This window comes from Cynocephalus volans, chromosome 8, assembly GCF_027409185.1.
Source record: "Cynocephalus volans isolate mCynVol1 chromosome 8, mCynVol1.pri, whole genome shotgun sequence".
NCBI lineage: Eukaryota > Metazoa > Chordata > Mammalia > Dermoptera > Cynocephalidae > Cynocephalus > Cynocephalus volans.
This window is the reverse complement of record NC_084467.1, coordinates 98,335,120-98,355,703: the sequence shown is the minus strand read 5'-3', so window position 1 is coordinate 98,355,703 and position 20,584 is coordinate 98,335,120. Positions and strand designations below refer to the sequence as shown.

The 20,584-nt window shown below is 43.2% G+C and overlaps 1 protein-coding gene across 1 annotated transcript; it reads left to right on the top strand.

Annotated features, from left to right (window-relative positions):
• The first annotated feature begins 1,697 nt into the window (after nt 1–1,697).
• OVGP1 (oviductal glycoprotein 1) lies at nt 1,698–14,598 on the top strand. The gene is given in 15 exon segments (XM_063105810.1): nt 1,698–1,722; nt 2,291–2,320; nt 2,729–2,933; nt 3,916–3,972; nt 5,668–5,833; nt 6,315–6,439; nt 7,685–7,793; nt 7,895–8,080; nt 9,655–9,771; nt 12,777–12,912; nt 13,873–14,246; nt 14,248–14,341; nt 14,344–14,466; nt 14,469–14,534; nt 14,537–14,598. Coding segments are annotated over 15 exon segments (1,875 nt in total).
• Nucleotides 14,599–20,584: the final 5,986 nt, after the last annotated feature.

Here is a 20,584-nt window from a genome sequence, read left to right as displayed (position 1 = left end):
TCAGTAAAACTCTTGTTTTCCTCACTGCACCCGTCATGCTACTTCTCCAAGAAAGAAACACATACTGGCTCTGGGGATATGATCAATCTGTTCACTAAACCATAAACTTCTTGAAAGCAGAAGCTGTGCCTTGAATGCCTAGCAGGGCCTGGAACATGCTCTGTGAATGTTTTCTGAGTACATAAAGGAAGGCAAAGATGAATGAACAAATGTAGACATGAACCCTATAGGTTGGGGTATTCTATTAGACATAACCAAAATTTCTGTGAAATATCCCTGCCCCAAACATTCTATACCATTTATTGTTTTGATTCTATGATATCCAAGCCAACTGCTGATTTAAAAACAATGGCTTTCCTGGTTTCTTCATACTGGAAACAAAGGATGGATGTTATTCTAATTTCACCACTAATATTTGTTATTTCCCTGTGTCACATATTATACTGACATCTGGTCAGTACCTCGTTTAGTACATGTGGATTAGGGGAGTAGCGTCAGTATCTGAGAAGATGGACATATGGTCTGAGATCCTCTGAAGCAGAGAAAGAAAATTAATGGATCATAAAATCATCTGGCTTACAGTCCTGTTTTATTTATCTGTCATAATGTTGTACTTTTTAAAAATTGGTTCTCAGGTATCTGGAATCGTATTCATTATATTCCTGAGGTTCATGATACATTCTCACCATTAGCTCATACACTGGCTCAAATATTGTTGACTCATGTAAAAATTCAGATTTTGTCTTCTCTTGAGAAATCAAAGGATCTACCAATATCGGGTCTATTTCCCTGCAGGGCAACCATCCGTGGCCGCTCAGTGTGCTGTCCCTGTTCATACTAATCTCTGTTGTCTCCTGACCAAGAGGCTTTGTGTCAGTTGATATGTACCACTGGGCTCGATCTGTTATTCTTCTAATAAAGTGGGGAGTGAGCTATTTCACCGTGTCTACTTCACCCGTTTACTTTACCTTCCAGGCAAGTGTCAGCATCTGAGTTTGAGAACCCTGCTCTGCTGGGCAATCCTTTTGGCATCCCTAATAACAGCTACTGCTCATTAAGCCCTATTACATGTAAAGCACCAAACTAACAATTTTTTATACATTATCTCTTTAAACCCTATGAGATAAGTAAGAGCTGGTATCTCCATTTTACAAGTGTGGAAATTGAAGTTTACAAAGGCCAAGTAACTTGTCCAAGATTACAAAACTTTTAAGTGGTGACACTGAGATTCAAATGTTGAATTCAAACCTTGGTCTTAAAACCTGAGTCTAAAGCTAGGGCCTTTAAACTTTATGTCACACTGCTTCCCCAACTTATAATCTAATAACAGTAGAATTATTGCTGTCATACAGTGTTTCTCCCCCATAATCGGCCCACGCAGGGCTGAGCACCAGCAAGAGGGGCTGAGCACCAGGCGGAGCTCAGGAACGCTGCCCTGCCCCTGCCATGGCCTGTGGTGTGTGCTCACTCTCTGCCCATGTCAACCTGGAGTTGTTGCTTTGTTGGCTCTGAAAGCTACAGCAATTCTGGAGAAGGGAGGGCAAGTGGTTCTGGGGGTCACTGTGACTCTCATAAATCATTGATCCTGGAACTGGGTGTGTGTGTGTGAGTGTGTGGCTGGGCTGTCCCAGAGCTATACATGGGGAAGCTCCTATAAAGAAGATTGAGCTCTGCCCCACAGCCATCAGACCATTGCAATGGGGAGGCTGTTGCTGTGGGCTGGTGAGTGTGGCAGGTCCCAGCAGTGTCACTCAGTCCAGGAGGCACCAGGCTTCATGAGTCTGTCATCTCTCTGGTGCTCAAGAGAGCGGTCTTGAGACTCAAGGGGCCTGGATTTTGTAGATTTGGGATAGGACATAGTGAAGGGTAGAGGGACCCAGGTAGGAATGATCAGAACAGTGCTTTTTAAACCTGGTTACACCTTGGACCAATTAAATCAGAATTTCTGGTAGAGAAGCCAGTATATCAGTATTTTTTAACTTGCAGCCACAGTTGAGAACCAGTGGCCTAGGGCTTTTGCTGGGACTTCTAACAGTCATTGTCGTTCCTGTACATGTGTATATACACGTGGCATTTATTAGAGAGAAAGGGAACTTAGCTCTCGCTCTACTGTCTCAACTTTAGAGGTGAGGAAACGAATGAATGCTGTGTGGGTCTCCATTTGTGCATCTGCATCTGGATATGGTGCTTAGTTGGTGGGTGCACTTGCTAACTGGAGGGTGTGCTCTGGGGCATGCCATTCTGGGTGTGGGTATAATCTGTGTCTGATTCCTTCCTTTGTTTCCTGCAGGGCTGGTTCTTGTGCTGAGACACCACTATGGTAAGGAAATGGTGTTCTTCCCTCCAGAGCCAGGGAGGTTCTCTGGCTAAGTCCCCTGCATTGCATGTTGCCTGCAGCCTGGCCCTGTTCTGGCTCCTCTGTCAGGAGTATTGATCCAATGCAGATGAGCAGAGGATTTTGGGGTACCTGCTGTTTGACACTCACTGTGTGCCAGGATCCAGACTTGAGGGTCCATTTTGACCAGGATTTCATAAGGCATTCTTCCCCACCTGGACCTCAGCAGTGGGGAGGGACTGGACCTCAGTGTAGCTTTGGAGTGTGTGTGGATGGTGGGGGGAGGACATTACAGTGGCCTGGCCTCTTAGGCTGTGTTTGCACTGCTCTCTGGAAGCTGAGCTCCATCCCCTCCTTGGTATTTGCCAACTAATGGGTGCTATCCCTTAGCAGGTGCTGCCTACAAACTGGTGTGTTATTTCACCAACTGGGCACATAGCCGACCAGGCCCTGCCTCAGTCTTGCCCCATGACCTGGACCCCTTTCTCTGCACCCACCTGATATTTGCTTTTGCCTCAATGAACAACAGTCAGATTGTTGCTAAGGATCCCCAGGATGAGAAAATTCTCTACCCAGAGTTCAACAAACTCAAGGAGAGGTATGTTCATATTGGATGTGGAGGTCAGATTTTACAGATGTCAGAGTCTAAGTCTCAAAAGCCTAAATCTCCTGTTATTCTTCAGCTTTCCTCTGATTCTTCTGGTCCTCGCCTCCTCTCAAATGGGGCTCTGGAATATCTCCACCTTAAGAACAAGCACCATGAGCTTTTTCTTGCCTCCTAGCTTTGAAGCTGCTGTGGCCTCTCCCTGGAACGTCTATCTCTCTCTTCTCTGCCTGGTGAACCCTAACTCCCTTGGAGCCCAGTTATGGGGATTTTGTGTATTAATGCTGCTACAGTGATTCACAGAGGGCTGCACATGACAAACGCTCAACAATGCTAGTGTTTTTGTTACCATTTGTGACCTGCAACCCCTGAGCTGTGAGCTCACGCCTAGTGGCTAGGTCAGCACCTAGCATAGAGTTGATGCTCAGTAAGTGCTTGCTTAGTATCCCGCTCTCCAGAGCTCCCGGGTTCTTTCCTTGTCCAAAGGAAGGTTTGTCATTGCATTGATGGTTACAGGTGGGCAGGGTGAAAGTTCCAGGCCACTGGATTACAAGCTCCCTGAGAAAGGGAGCTTGGCTGTGTTGTTCACTATTGTGTCTCAAGCATCTAACAGTTAATGGCACCTGGTCATTGCTCAATAAGTATTGGTTGAGTAAGAAAACAAGTGAAAAGAAACATTTTAGACTACTTTCTTTTTCTGGAAATATCATGGGGATGTGCGGGGGTTTGGGGACTTCGTACAGCCTTGGATTTGCTGGGTGTGATGACCCTTGGGTTGATCTCCCCTCTTTTCCTTTCCTCCCTTTTCCTGTGCTCTTCTCTCCTTCCCTCCTCCTGCCTTCCCTCCTTTCCTTCCCCCACTTGCCATCTCCCTTATTTCCCAGTGTTCCTCCAATGAGCAAAGCAAAAAGAGTGGTGACTGCAGCTGCCCACTGCAGTGAGCACTAACTTACCAGCCCTCTCTCCCACATCACAGGAACAGGGAGCTGCAAACACTACTGTCCATTGGGGGCTGGAACTTTGGCACCTCCAGGTGAGACTTTGCTGTTACCACCTCTCTGGGGTGGGGGCTGTGGTTGATGGGAGGGTGGGGCAGGCAGGCTAGAAGTGAGGACAGAGGGGGAAGCCAGCTTGGTCATGGGGACAGCAAAACTAGTGCAGACAAATTCCCCAAGTCCTGACCTGGCCCTAGATTCAAGGGACCCCCACCTCTTTTCCATGGGGGGTTGGGGGAGGCAAGGAAGTTCCAATGGGTGGTGAGAAAGGGGGTGGAGGAGAAATGAGAGACAAAGTGGGGCACTCACAAATGTCCCCTCAACCTTTCATAAGAGGCAGGGATTTTGTCTCTGAGGGGTGGAATATTGCACAGGACAAGAAGAACAAACCCCAAACGTCACAGGGCCTGTGTTTCCTTGTGTTACTAATGAGCCAGTGATATCAACCTCAGAGGCTGTAATGGAGGAAAGGAAGTAAATAAAATGCTAGGCCTAGTGCCTTGGCATACAGCGCATGTTAGTATGTGGTGGCTGCTCTTGTTAGTACTTCCCCCTCCTCGAGGCACTGTGGAGATATGAACTGCCTGATACTTTCTGAAGAAATGTTTCCCCTATTTCATGGCTGAGGCCTGGGGTAGAAGCCATGCCTGACTTCTCACCATAGAGGAGTGGGATGCATGGGCAGGGGACATGGTGGCCCAGGAGCATGTGAGGGTGCCCCTTGGGAGAGACCTCCACGCAAGACAAAGGAAGGATCCGGGGTGTGAGGTGACAGCTGGCTCTGTCCACCCCAGCTTTACCTTGCCCACTCTGAGCGCTCTGCCACATGCTGGACGCTGGCCCAGGGGCTGTACACACATGGTCTTGCAAATATTTGGAGAAAGCTTACAACGTGGTCGTCTGTGTTCCAAATTGGTAGACAAAGAAAGCAAGAGCCACAGGTGTAGAGGATCTTGCCATATTTCTCCGAGGTGTCACCCAGCTAGGAGGTGGTAAATAGACGATGGAGCCCAGGCCTGCTGGTTTTTGAATCTGGCTAACTTTTTAATCATTGCCCGCAGGACTAGCCTGGAATCACTTAAAGTTCAGCTCCAATAAGTTAGAATTTTTCCCAAAGTGCCTTCACTATGGAAGAGAAAACTAAAATCGAAAAATATCAAACAAGCAAACTAACAAAATAGCAAAAGGACCAGAGCCCCTTATCAGAGCACAGGGCTCTTATGCCAAGTTAGGCAGCACAGGCCCAGAATAGCTCCTAGATCTTTCCAGAAGTGCTGGCCCTTGGCTTGCATTTGCTTCCCTAATCTGGTTGGGGAGAGAATGTCAGTGCTAGGATAGGTCATGGGGATTGAGTAGTTACCCACAAGAACAGAGCAGAGAGAAGCAAAGTGCCTTGCCAGTGTGTGTACTATGTTGGAGGAGCAGAGCTTCCTGAGCCAGATCTCCCCACCCCACGCTGTATGCTTGGTTTTGTGCCTACTGCTCCCTGTGTCTTCTGGCCAGGGCAGGATGTGGTTTTCAACTTTTCCCTGCTGCCTGAATTCCCCATTCACAGCTGTTTAGCCCCTGGTGCTGGGAGGGACATTTAAGGTGTGAGAGTTCCAAAGATCTGCCCTTCCTTTCCTCCAGCCACATCAGCAGTGCCTCCCAAAGGACACCACCCTTGCCAGAGGCCCTGTAGGAGGTACAATTCTGCAGATAGCTTTCTTTGCCTCACCCCCATCTCCCTGCAGGTTCACCACTATGTTGTCCACATTCGCCAACCGTGAAAAGTTTATCAATTCAGTCATATCCTTCCTGAGGAGACAGGACTTCGATGGTCTCGACCTTTTTTTCTTGTATCCTGGACTAAGAGGCAGCCCCATGCGTGATCGGTGGACTTTTGTCTTCTTAATCGAAGTAAGCTCCAGAATCCAGAAATGATTCTACTTTGATCATATCTGGGCTGATGGCAGAGGAGGAGCATGAGGCCAGGGGCAGGGGCAGGAGACAGGTAACAGAATGTTCTTTTACTGCTGTCACTCTAGAGGTGTTTGTTGGGTACAATTGCTGCTGAGCAGATGCCTTCTGGTTGCTCTTTTCTCCATCTGCATCTGGGTATTGCTCCAGCCCTGTAGCAGGACTGATACCCTTCCTGGGAAGCTGCCTGGGCTCCCTCAGGCAGTGTCACTCTGAAATCTCTGCTCCTGGGCCTGCTTGCCACGCCTCTGTTAAATCACCATGTTGGCCCATGTCCGCCTTTCTCATGAACTTGTGGGCTTGTGTCTGACTCGCCTTTATGTCCCCAGAGCCTGGTTCATGGGGCTTAGTAAATGTTTACTGGATGATACTTCCCCCAACTCTGTTTTGTCTGGCTCTGTATGCATACCTTTCTTACTAGGAGCTCCTGTTTGCCTTCCAAAAGGAGGCACAGCTCACCATGCGCCCGAGGCTGCTGCTCACTGCTGCTGTCTCTGGAGTCCCACACATCATCCAAACATCGTATGATGTGCGCCTTCTAGGAAGGTGAGTGGGTGTTGCCTCAGTGGGGCAGAACATTAGAAGAAAGGTGGCATCTCGAGCTCAGGACCCCAGAGCTTCCCAAGCACTGTCTCTGGGCTCACCACATGCCTGTCCTCGTGTCAGTGCAAGTTTGGGGGTGGGGTGAGCTGAGGAGCATAGACGGGGACAAAGGTTAGCTCCACTATACCCTGGGGCCCACAACAACATTCTCATGGTAGAGTCTTCTGCATAGCCCATTGCTGGGTCCCACAAGGAGAAAATCCCATGGGCCCAGCCTCTTCCCACCCAGAGCACAGCTATAGGCATATACTATGCAGCAGATACTGGTATCAGAGGGACAGATGAATTAACAACCACTGCCACAAAACCAAAATAGGAATGCTTAGTTACACCCAGTTTTCAGAGCAGCTCTCGTGCAAAAGTTAAAAAAGCTAGACAAAGAATAGCACATAAATCGTTCTGAACATGCTTGCTCTGGGCTAATTTTCCTGAAGCTCGAGAATAAAGTATTTACAGATGAGGAAATCGAGGCAGATGCAGGCCAAAAGAGAGGATGGAGTATTTTTGCGTGTGACTGTATGAAGGAGAGCGGTTTCAATGTATGAGGAAAGGTGAGAGACCCAGTGAGATATAGAGTTTGTTGGTGTTGGCCGTATAGCCAGCAGGATTGAGAAAGTCCTGCCTTCACCCAACTGGTGACTTTAGGCAAATTAGTTAACCCATCTGAGTTTCAGTTCTTTGGCTTTAAAATACAGACAGTTATGGCATTTTGGGCATTGATCAGATTAATATTAAATTAGATAATTAGTGTAAATGAGCAATTAGTATGTGCTCATTTACATCTGGTCATTATGAAAGCTTCCTGGATGAGGTGGGTTTTAATGGCTCCTTGAATGGTGGGAAGACAGCAACTCTTTTACTGCTATGGGACAATACTGCTTTGACTCATGACAATTTATGCAGACCTCTGTTAGCACTTGTACCAGGCCTGAGTGTATATTTTTTTCTTGTCTGACTACTGCTTACCTCCACGAATACTCTCAAGATGCATAGATCCTGATGCACAGCTGTCTTTTACCAGCAGTTTGTCCCAGTGGCAGCAGACAGCCTGGGCAGGTTCCACAGGCAGAAAAAGCAAGAAAGTTCAGATGACTAATGCCCAGCTAGCCAGCTAGTTAGTGCTGTGATGATCTGACTTGAAAATCTGGCTAGCCTGATCTTCATATCTCCTCCTCTTGCCCCTTACAGATTCCTGGATTTCATCAATGTCTTGTCTTATGACTTTCATGGGAGTTGGGAAAAGTTCACAGGACATAATAGCCCCCTGTTCTCTCTTCCTGAAGACCCCAAATCTTCGGTAAGAAAAGGAAATCTCTCAGGTGGCACAGATACTGGCCCCTGAGACCACACCATTGGCTTTTAGTAACAAGGAGGGGTCTGTGTTCTTTCTACCTGCAGGCATACACTATGAATTATTGGAGAAAGCTTGGGGTGCCCTCAGAGAAGCTCATCATGGGGGTACCCACCTATGGACGTACCTTTCACCTCCTCACAGCCTCTAAGAATGGGTTGCAGGCCAGAGCAATGGGACCAGCATCTCCAGGGAAGTACACCCAGCAGCCTGGCTTTCTGGCTTATTATGAGGTGATGGAAATAGGGTAATCTAGCAGTTATGGCTCCCCACCTGTGGCTGGGACAAAGGCCAGAATAAGGGGGCAATGGCAAGAGTGAGAGCTAGAGACAGAGCAAAGAGGTAGTTTATTGCGCTGAGGGAAATCCTGTGTCTGGGATATTTTCTTTTTCTTTGGGGCAAGTTATTTGAGTCCTTTGTAAGGGATGAAGGGCTCAGTCAAGTTTGAATGGAAGGATTTCTTTCATCACCTATAGCATTTAAAATCCCTTTAAAGATCTTAATCTTGACTTGCTATATGGCCTAATAAAAATCATTTGTCTTTGCAATATAAATAGTTTCAAACATGCAAAAATAAAAGAATAGTATAACTTTGCCCCCCATCCCCACACCACTCACCCTGCTTCAATCATTAATAATTCATGGCTAATCTTTTTTCACTCTACCCTCTGACACCCCCCCCCCCCAGGTTATTTTGGAGCAATTCCAAGACATCTTCTACTACAGGTGCTTTCTCTCTAACCCAGCACTACCGACTGAATCTCCATCTTAACAAAGCTTGCTATTAAGTGGAGGAAAGAGATGTATGATCAAGGAAATGTAAGACACAAGAGGAGACAATAAGAGGCACACAAGTGTGTGGCTGAAGGGATCTGGAAAGGTCTTATGGAGCAGGTAGATTTTGAGCAGGGTTTAAAGCACAGAAAAATCCTGATGGGCAGGAATGACACGATGGGAAGGAGTTCCCAGGTAGAGGACAGGAGGCACAAAGGCATGAGGTATGTAGGGGTGCCAAATGGAGAGCTTTAACCTTACCTTAGTCAGCAATAGAGGTGCCAAGCATCTCTCACATCTCTGCTCTGTGCATGCTGAATTGAGATGTCTTCCTGCTGATCCAATGAAGCATGGTTGTGAGTGATGGCATAGTTCAAATAATGTTCTTGAAAGACATTATGGGTCAGAGAGACTTTGATAGACAGACACTAAGGCACCAACAGAAAAAAGCAATGACTTAGACATTAACTTTTGCAGCACAACCTGAACACCTCTACTCCTTTGCAGCTTATTGTTTCTAGCACAATGCTGGACACCCAGTAGACACTCAAATGTTTGATTGATTGTATCAGCCTGGTTCTCCCTGTCTTTAATACTTTTAAATCTCCTAGAGGTTCAAAGTCTTTGTTTGATAACTACTTGTATGGGGCAGTTTGTGCTGAGATCTAATGAACATCAAAGGGAAACACTTTGAAAAAGATATAGATTTGGTCAAGGGTCAGATATGTTACTCTGAGTACTTTGGTACTTGCCTTATTTACCAAACCCTGGCTTGTTTCTTAAGATGTCACCCACTCATTGGTTCTCTCTTTTTCCATCGTGGACATTAGAGTAAGGAACATGTGACAGAAGGAATTTATTCAGAATAGACAGCCACTTTGTGAGTGGCTTCCCCGCTGTCTTTGGTCTGCCTACTTCTCATTCCCTGGTGAGCAATTCTCAGATTCTTTATTCCTGGGCAAGGAACAGCTGTGTCTCCTGGAGCTTCTCCCCATGGCACTTCACAGAACTGACCTGGTGGTCCTCCTGGCAGATTTGCTCCTTTGTCCAGGGAGCGAAGAAGCACTGGATTGAATATCAGTATGTCCCATATGCCTACAAGGGGAAGAAGTGGGTTGGCTATGATGATGCCATCAGCTTCAGTTACAAGGTGAGACCCTGGTTCTTTCTTGCTGCAGCATGTAGCTTCCTCTGGCTTCCGTGGGGCCCTAGTCTGTACAACGTGTGCACGTGTGTGTGTGTATTGGATGGAGGATGAAAGGTGAGAATGATTACATCAGCTGAGTTTCAGGTGTGCCTAAATGTCAATTCTAACTGCGGTTTCATAATCCCATCTAGTCCAACTCTCTGTTCCTAAGAGAAGAGATCTTGGTTCTGAGGGAATAAACATTTCTCTTAGTTCACACCTCTTTTTAGTGACAGTCTCTTTTTTCCTGTTTGGATAAATAATTTTATAAAGGTAAATACCAATAAAGGTAGATCATGCTCCGTGCTCCCTGAATATTACTGACATGTGGCAGAGATGGGAAAGTCAGGGAGGGCTTCCTGAAGGAGTTGAGCAGGAGAAGAAGATGATGACATGGGGGAAAAAGACTCAGTGGTGCAGAAAACTTGCAGCAGGTCCAGAGGAGAATTTGGGTGAAGCAAAGTTTTTTTATGGAGGGACTCAAATGCTGCTGAAGGTGTTTGGTCTTCATCCTGTGGGCATTTTAAGGAAAAGTCAGGTTTCTGAGCCAGGTTATGACCTACAAATTTGAAACCTTTAGAACCTAACTGTGACCACCACCCTTTCCCCATATAAGCAATGTTCTACAAAGTTGAGTATGGCAGGTTTTTATAGTGAATTAAAACAGAAACGACATGCTCCAGTGGTTTCTGAACCTGTCTCTGCTTGATAAATGTAGAAATCTTGTTTCCATTCCTGAATATTCAATAGGTCTTGACTATGTCTGGAAGTTCTTTTTGTATGTCTCCATGAGTGATCCTACTGTAACCAGGTTGGCATTTTGTATGCTCTGAGGGACATGGAGATGTCCAAGGATGAGATAATAATGAGGGTCTGGACCAGGGTGATTGGAAGGAGAGGGAGTCTATGGGTAAGAAATTGTCAGGATTTTGCAACTGCTTGGATATATGGGCTTATAAGTAGAGAGAATTCACAGTCTCCTACTATACGTGATGTAGAAATGGTAGGGTTATGGCTGTTCTTTGGAGGCAGTTTGGGGTGGAAAGCACAGAGATGGGGAGGCATTCATGAATGAATGATTGTGCCCCTCCTCTATGCAAAACACCAGGTGATGCCCTTAGGGGCAAAAAGAGGTAAAAAGCATGGCCTCCAGCCTCTGGGATATTGCTTTGTGGTTTGAAAATGGAAGATATAGACAAAAGATCAAAGAGTCAGTGAAATTATCCAGTGGGATAGAATTAAACATAGGCCCTCAGGACATCAGAGAAGGGATTGACCACATGTGTTGGGGAAGGCCCTGAGACCAACAGCACAGAGTGGACTTGCTTTGAAGGGCAGTTATTGTACCTTGCAGAACTAGAGGGGAGGTGTGAGCCCAGAGTGGGGATGATTAAGGAATTTTGTCATAGAATGTCAGAGCTAAAAGAAGCCTTGGAGACCATGCTTGGGAGATTATTGTCTCTGGACTTCTCAATGTTCTTGTACAGTCTTGGCATTCTGAGCAAAGGAAGCCGACAAGCTATACTAAACATAGAGAGATGCTTTTCTTTTTACCCCAGCATTGTGAAAGTCTCCTCTCCAGAGAGGACTTGTTCACATGCCAGAGCAAAGCTCTCTCTCTTGAGGGGAGGAGGACCAGATATGACAACTATCCTATATAAGCTCCGAGTTTCATATTTTCAGGGTTCTTTGTGGTACAGGCCCCACTGCACATGCAGATAAGCATCTGTCCTTCATAATATTGCCCTTTGGATAACTGAAACATGGGAACCAACTCAAGGTGCTATTCTTGCTTTTTGTGCTGTGGATAATAAACATTCTGTTCTCTGATCCAGGGGTCTGGAGTGTGTGTTTGTGTGTGTGTGTATGTGTATACACATAAAACTGTCAGGCTAACTTGTTAGCTGGTAAGTAGGATGAAATCTCAGAACCTTCACACTTTCACACTTAATAATTGGATTTCTACTTCATCTTATTTTACATATGGGGAATGTAAACCCCAGAAAGGAGCCAATTGACTTGACCAAGTCACATAGCTATTTGAATACGATGGAATCGGTCTTTTTCATCAGCCTTGATAGAAAGCACTGAGAAGGTAATAATAGGACCTGGATTTGCATGTAAATTCTGTCATTTAGTTATAGCTGAGGTTTTAAAATTCATGGATGGAAGTATTTATTTTCTCATCTGTGAAAAATTACAATATTACCTCTTTATCTGTGCTTTATTGCATTATTATAAAATAAGGGAATGATTTTTAAATAATAAAGCAATATCTATAGTTTACTATGATGATAATAGTGATTAGCAGGCTGGGGAACCAGAGGGATAGTAGCTAACATTTATTGACCATAACTATGTGCCAGGTATTGATCCAAATATTTTATATGTAGGAACTCTTTAAGAAAAGTTATGCAGCATTCCTACATCACATAAAACATAACATTTGTAATTTTAACCATTTTGAAGTCTACAATTCAGTGGCATTCATCTCTAGAACTTTTTCGTCTTCCCAAACTGAAAATCTGTGTCCATTAAACAATAACTCTTCATTCCTCCCCTCCCCAGCCCCAGAAAACCACTATTCTACTTACTGTTTGTATGACTTTGACAATTTATAGGTGGAATCATACAGTATTTGTCATTTTGTATCTGGCTTATTTCACTTAGTATAATGTCTTCAAGTTTCATCCATGTTGTAATATGTGCATATAGGAATTCTTTTTATTCTAAAATTGTTGTGAATGTTATTATCTCTTTTTTGCAAATTAGGCAACTAATATACATAAGGGCTGTGTAACTTTTTGAAGATCTCATAGCTAATAGACAGGAGAGGCTAGATTCAAATTCAGGCTGTACTCCTAACCGTTCTGTTACATTGCCTCCTGGGGTCCATTTTCTGCTTTTGCTGTTGTACCCAGTCTGGAGGGTGGTCAGTACAGCAGATTGACTGACTGTTACTTTTACAGGCATTGTTCATAAAGAGAGAACATTTTGGGGGGGCCATGGTGTGGACGTTGGACATGGATGATGTCAGGGGCACTTTCTGTGGCACTGGCCCTTTCCCCCTTGTCCACATATTGAATGATCTTCTCGTTCAGGCTGGTGAGTAGCTATGACCTAGAAGCTGGGGCTGAAAGTTGCATAACCAGCCACTGGGTGGATCCCTTCTGCTAGGTTTAAACATTTTGTGAGGCAACATGACATTGAGGGAAGAGAATAAGCTCTGGTGTCAGGCCAATATGTTTTCTAATCTTGATTGGGATACATGGCCCTTATTTGACCTCTTTGAGTTTCCTTTACCTGTATAACGGGAATAATCCTTACACTTATGACAATATTATAAGAACTAAATGAGATATGGAATGAAAACTGCACTGGCTCATAGTTAGCACTCAATATATGTTAGCTTATTTCTCTGTTTCTTTCTTCTGCTTTCATGGGCAACGCCTAGAAAAGGGAATTCAGTTTCCTTTGATATCTCTTTTTGATAGTAGAGGCTGCCCTGGCAATGAGAAGATGGAATTTAGCATGCAAGAATGGAAACATCCTTAGAGATGGCTTATAATCCTCATTCTATGGATAGTGAGACTGGAGCTCAGCTGGGTCAAGTCTTTAGGTGTTTACAGCATGCTGTCTAGAGCCTTCTTGCCCTTGGCTTTGTTCCTGGTGCCTCCTACAATGTAGAGGCACAGGACTCCTTAAGGATTCAACAGGTAAGGAATTAGGCCTTGGGGACAAGGTCTTGCTGATGGTGCAGTCAGAGAAGTCAAAGTAAGGACTTAAACATAGGGAACTGCTAGGCTCCTCCCTGGGGTCATTCACCAGAAATGTGTCAAATCCTCTGAGTGCCCATGGATGTCCAGAACCATGTTAACATGATGGGGTGGGGAAAAAGCCTTCTTTGTGGCAGGATTTCATCTATGTTCTCAAGTGGGCACATTATGAAATCTTCCAGTTCTGGACTTTGGGAGCAGGTACTTCAGTCCTGGAATCTTCCTACTGATTAATATGATGGGAAGGAACAGATAGTAATCTCATCCTTTTCTGATTATTTTTCTCTAGAGTCCAGTTCAACTCCTTTACCACAATTTTGGCTCTCACCTGCTGTGAATTCTTCAAGAACTGACCATGAAAGCCTGGCTGTGACCAAGGCATTGACCACCGATATTAAGATTTTGCCCCCAGGAGGAGAGGCTGTGGCCACTGAGATTCAGGGAAAGTATGAGAATATGACTACAATCCCCCAAGGTGGAATTGTGACCCCTAGAAGGGAAACTGTGTACCTTGGAAAGGCAACTGTAGCTCCAGGAGGGAAGACTGAAGTCCCTGGGGCAGAGACCTTGATCCCTGTGGACCATCAGTCTGTGGCCACTGAAGGGACGAGTATAGCCCTTGTGTACCTTCAGACTATGACACCTGGAAAGACAACAGTAGCCCCCTAGAAGGAAGGCTGTGGCCCCTGAAAAGGTGATTTTCCCCCAGAAACATGTAGTCACCCCTGACAGGCAGACTATGACTCTAAGAGCAGAAAATTGGCTTCTCAGATGCATGCTAACACTAGGATGGATGGCTTTGGTCTTTAGGTGGAAGTTGAAAACAGAATGCCATCCTCTGGCCCTATCACCCAGCTCCCAATACACAGTCCTCTTGCTTTTGACACTTTGTTCACATTGATGGGAACCATTCCTCTGTCAGCTCAATAACCCTTCCAACAAGTTCTCTCTCTCAAAAAAAGAAAACCCAGAAAACTCTGCTATGGACCAAGGAGAGCCTTACCTCTACTTGTAGCAGAAGTTGGAGAGAGCCCTTGTCTTTTCTTCTCAGTGATTTAACAGAAGCCACATGATCCTAGCCATTCATAAACCATTTGAGGGAAAAGCAGGCACCAAAGACACAGTGGGTCAATCTCTTTTCTGTTGAATAAACTAGAGACACAAAAATGCACCTGAGTTCTCTGAGATTCTTGAAATGACCTGTGTAACTCAATTGTCAGCTTCTCTCTTTCAGCGTTATTTTATCCTACTGCTATTTCTGGAAAGAGGGAGTGCATGTTAAGTCTACAGTGATGTTTTCTAGTGTGGATTATGTGCTTCCTTCTCTGCCATGAGCAATTGCTCACTTCCCTGTTTGTCAGAGCTGATGGTATATTACTTGCACATTCCTCCTAGGCCTCCTCCAGAAATACCAATTCCCACCCATTAAACACTGTAGTCTACCTAGGGAGCATTTTTCTGGGCATAAAAATGCTCATAAGTTACTATAGACATGGAACCAATTTCTAGCCCTCCAATTCTAGGAGCTACACCGAGTGAGTATCATATCTATAGCTAATATTAACTTTTCCTTTGGAAGTGTACCCTCCAAGTCTTTAAGCCAGGGGTCTCAAATTAAAATGCCCATATGAGCAAGTATAATAAGTGATTAAAACATGTGAAGGCACATGGACACATGCCCGTTGCCACAGTATGTCACAAGTAAGTTACTTATTGTTATATAAGTATAACAAACCAACCCTAAATCTTAGTGGCTTACAAAATAGCCATTTATTTAGCTTATGATTCTAAAGGTTGTCAGTTTGGGCTAGGTTCAACTAAGAGTTTCTCCCATCCCAGTACTAACCAGGCCTAACCCTGCTTTGCTTCCAAGATCAGACAAGATCTGGCATGATCAGGGTGGTATAGCTGTAGACAACTAAGAGTTTCTTTTCTTTCTTTCTTTTTGTTTTGAATTTGTTTATTACTATATTTATCATTACAAAACATAATCATTTTTTGTGGTCCTTTACCAATTTCTCTCTAACCCCCTCTCCCACTTCCTCAACTAAGAGTTTCTTGTGGTCTGGACTGGTCTTGGATAATCTTGGGTGGAGTGACTCATGCATCTACAGTTAGCTGGTGGGTTGGGCTGGGGATGGCTGTTTTATCTTGGCCTCAACTGAGTTGCCTGAGGTCTCTATGAGATCTTTCATTCTTCAGCTGTATAGCCAGGCTTGTTCACATGGTGTTGGTCACATTGATAGTAGAAAGCAAGAGAGAAAGCTTCAATAGATAATTGATTTTTAAGTTTCTGCTTGAGTGTCCCATTGGTCAAAGCAAGTCAAATGGACCAAATTTAGAGTGGTAAGGAATTATCCAAGTAGATACAGGGAGGCATAAACAAATTGGAGACTCTTTTTGCGATAATCTACCACATGAGTTCAAAGTTCCAATATTTAAGAGAAGCTAAAAGATGTATGTGTGTGTGTGTGTGTGTGTGTGTGTGTGTGTGTGTGTGTGTGTGTGCACATGTGCATTTAATATACATCTATTGACTTGGAAGCATTAGCTAAAATGTCTGCAATTGGATGTGTCCTATGGACACCAGTTATGACCCTTGCATCAGGGCTGCTTTAATAGGTCAGTTGGATTAAAGGGTGCCCTGTTTGCGTGAAGGTCTGTTGGGATAGAGATGGATTGATATTTCATTCTGAACAATGAGTTGGCTTAGGTTTCTTCTCCTACTTGTTGTGTAAACCCTACCCTTATGTCCTAAAAGGTTGGGTATTATATATTCAGTTGATCCTTTTTAGAGTGTAGATGAGGCATAGAGGTGAAAATTTTCCCACTATCTCCCATATGGACAATAAATATTTCTTTCTTTCTTTTTTTTTTTTTAAAAAGATGACCGGTAAGGGGATCTTAACCCTTGACTTGGTGTTTTCAGCACCACGCTCAGCCAGTGAGCAAACCGGCCATCCGTATATGGGATCCGAACCCGGGGCCTTGGTGTTATCAGCACCGCACTCTCCCGAGTGAGCCACGGGCTGGCCCGACAATAAATATTTCTGATGAATATTTGTAATTTTTTTCCATCCCATTTTCTGTATGCACTTTATTCAAGGGGTAATGCACCTAGCAGTTTCTAATTTATATGTGTTTTTTACCTAATTTATTGATAGTATAATTTATTGATAATTGGTCTATTATTGCCTCTATTGAGCTCTTAGTTTCAGACAATGGAATCCACTAAAGCTAGTTTAAGAAAAAAGAGACATTACATGGTATTAGAATTTCAGGGAAAATCAGGAAACCAGGATAGGATACTATACGTCTAGAAACAACATGTGCAGGAGATATGGATGACTGACTGTATTGTCAGACAGTTAAGGGTCTGAAATTTTACCTTACTTGCAACTTAACAATTTAGCCTTTTGCAGTGCATGTGTGCTTCTGTGTGTGTGTGTGTGTGTGTGTGTGTACACTGACAGAAAACACCAGACCTGTGGGTCAGAGACAAGGCAGTTTATTAATAACAGCAAAACCCAGAACAATATCTTGTTTCAGTTGCAGAAGCTACAATCCCACGGGGAGATGCAATGAGGACCAAATTGTGCCTGCACATGCATGGGTGAGGAATCCTGAAATTAGGAAATGAAGAGAAGAACCCTGATTTTGTATAGGGCTGCTGATGACCTGCTCGTTCTTCCCTCCTCTTCCTTGCCCAGAGATAGAGATCTCTCTTTACCCCTCAAGGTTATTAGCTATTCAAATATCCCTGAAAAGATAATCCAAGATGTGCAGAAATGTCATACCTATGGAGAACACTCTTGGGCTATTCTAGCAGTAACCCCACTGCTATCACTGCTGCAGCTCAGCACTGATGACCTTTGAGACTAAGTACTAGAATCTCTGCCTCATCTTTCCCAGAAGACCTGATCTCCCCCATGCATTCATCACCTTTATTCCATACTTCACCTCCTATGTTTCCTGCAGGTACATTTGCTTGACAGAACTTGGGTCACATTTGAAACCCTTCTGGAAATCTGGAGATTGTAGGTTTAGCTGCCAGTCTGTATTACAGGAAGGCATACTAGAGGGGATTAGAGTGTGTATTGAGTGAGCCGGTGATCATTAACTGTAAGGATCACTCTGTGGTTACCCAACATACATGTAAATCCTTTTTCTCATAATTGAGTATCCTAACAACATCAATTGCAGCAAATGCTCTCACCTAATGTAACACAAAAATCTATCCTCTCAAGAAAAAAGAACTAAACTTAGTAACTTTAACCTTGGAAAATAGGATTTTGACTTTATACTAAAAGGCTAAAGGCAAAAGGAACTACACACAAATACTGTATGCAAGTTAGTAAATTTGTTTTTTATGGGTGTATATATCAGCACATCTGAAGCTACTTCATATGTATTCCAAAATTAAGCAAATAAGTAAATATACTGTGAATAATGAGAACTGGGTTTCTCACTGTCAGAAAAATAAGTTACAAATAAGAAAAGGGGAAATGCTAGAATGAGCCTAGTGGTGTTGGAATTGGAGGTATAAGTATGAAATCATGGTTTTAAAATATAGAGAGATAGGGTAATATAGAAATTGATATAGAAATATGTGTTCATAAATATATTTACTAGCTTTGACTGCTGAGAAGGCCTTGAAGCAATGATATTCCAGTAGCAATAAGTACATCTGGTGCCTATCTTGGTTTTTAAATTTCATTCTTCAGTAAAAGAACCAGGGGTCCTTGAAGAAATGGCTGATTCTTGGGCTGAGGCAGGAAAGTACAAGAAAAGACTGGAACATCTTATGGTTTCAGAAAGTATGAAAGTACTCAAAAAATGATGAGGCCATATCAAAGGGATACAAGAGCAACCTTGAAAAAGCTCCCAACGGCCAAATTTGGGACAATTTGAGCAACAAAATAAATAATGATGATAATGGATGATAGTCCCCAGAGTAAAGTAAATATGAGTCCATATTGCTATTAATTAATAATTAAATACATAAATGGGAAGAAAGAACAGCTCTTCCTTAGAATAGAATGCTACTTATCAAATGTAGAAGAAATGATGGAAATAGAAAAATCGCTATTTGGCAACTATCACTGTTTGGTAATCACTATTACCACACAGTAATAATTATTAGAGACAAGAAACATCACTGGATGCTAAAATTGTTGGATAAAAATATGACAAGAAACAAAATATTCGCATAGTCTCAAAGTATTTTGCCACAAGATATTTACTAACTACAAAGGGGAAAATTGTAACTTTACAGTTAGGTTGGCAAGTGTTCAACTGAAAGGATCACTTACAACGGGAGAAACATGGTGGACACCATATAAACCAAATTTGCCTCAAAGCTAACATCACTTTCTCATCAAGCAACGAGACATGTCAACATTATATAACTCTTGATATAATGCACTTAGGACACAATATTAGTTCTGTGATATTATTTCCAAAAATGTATCACTTGAATTCAAACATAAGAAAACATTAGACATACCTAAATTGAGCAACATCCTACAAACTAACTGGCCAGATCTCTTCAGTTGTGTCCAGGCTCTGAAAGACAGGATCTATCCCAGGTTGCAGGAGGAGACTAAGCAGACCTAATAACTAAATGCAATGCAGGACTATGAATTGAATTCTGGACAAGAAAAAGGCATTTTCTTCAAAATAGAGCTAGTACTGAACAAATTCTTACCCTGTCCACTGCTCCTACACTGGCCTGAGCAACAAGATAAATAATTATAAAAATGGATTAACCCCTCACCTGGGTTACTAAGACAGCCTTCTGGGCTTCTTTGCATTTATCCTTGACCCCTGTAATCTATTCTCAACTCAGCAGCCAAACTTTAGTCTGGTCATGTTGCTCTTTTGCAATAGCTCCTGATTTCACTCACGGTAAAAGACAAGGCCTTTGCAGTGGCCTACGAGACTCTCCATAATCAAGGCTCTCAGACCTCTAGAGGAGGCCCTTGGCTCACTACCTTACACATTGTGCTACAGTTCTGCCCATCTCCTTGGTGTTCCTTGAACACCCAGGCACATTCTGCCTTAGGACCTTTGCATGAGCTGTTCTGTCAGTCTAGAACACTCTACCCAGATGTTCTATAGCTCATTACCTCAATTCTCAGTCTTTTACTATCACTTTTTCAACAAGGCTTATGCTGATCACCCTATTCAGTACTGCAAACTGCAAACTCCCTGCTCCCATATTCTTCATACTTCTTACCATGCCTACTTTTTGCTTTATTTCATAGCAAGTATCACTTTACAAAATATGTTTCACCTGACTCCCCCAATGTCAATTCCATGCATATGAACTCCATAAAGGCAGAGATCTTTGCCATTTCTGTTCACGGAGTATCCCAATAGTGCCTGACACTATCTTAGAAAATTCTGAGCTAGTATCTCTTTGAATCTTGTTTTCTCTTGTTGCTTTGATTCTATCTGCTGTTAGATACATATTGAAATTTCTTGATCTGTCCTCCATACAGTTCAAATTTCATCTCACGTATTTTGCCTTTATATTTCTATGTCACTTTCTCAAATATTTATTTATTTGTGTCTTTCAAATAGCTAATTTTTTCTTTGGCTCCAGCCAGATGACCATTTAACTCTTAAAAGTATTTTTGTTGTGGTAAGATATATATACATAAAAGTTACCATTTTAGCCATTTTTAAGTTTACTTTCAGTGGCATTAAATTCACAATGCTATGCAATCATCACCACTATCTATTTCCAAAATTTTTCATCACCCCGAATAGAAACTCTATAACTATGAAGTAATAACACCCAATTTTCCCCTAATCTCAGCTCCTCTCAACCTCAAATCTACTTTCTGTCTCTATAAATTTGTCTATTACAGATATTTCGTATAAATGAAATCATACAATATTTGTCCTTTTGTGTCTGGCTTATTTCACTTAGCATAATGTTTTCAAGGTTCATCCATGCTGTAGCATGTGTCAGAACTTCATTTTTATGGCTGAAT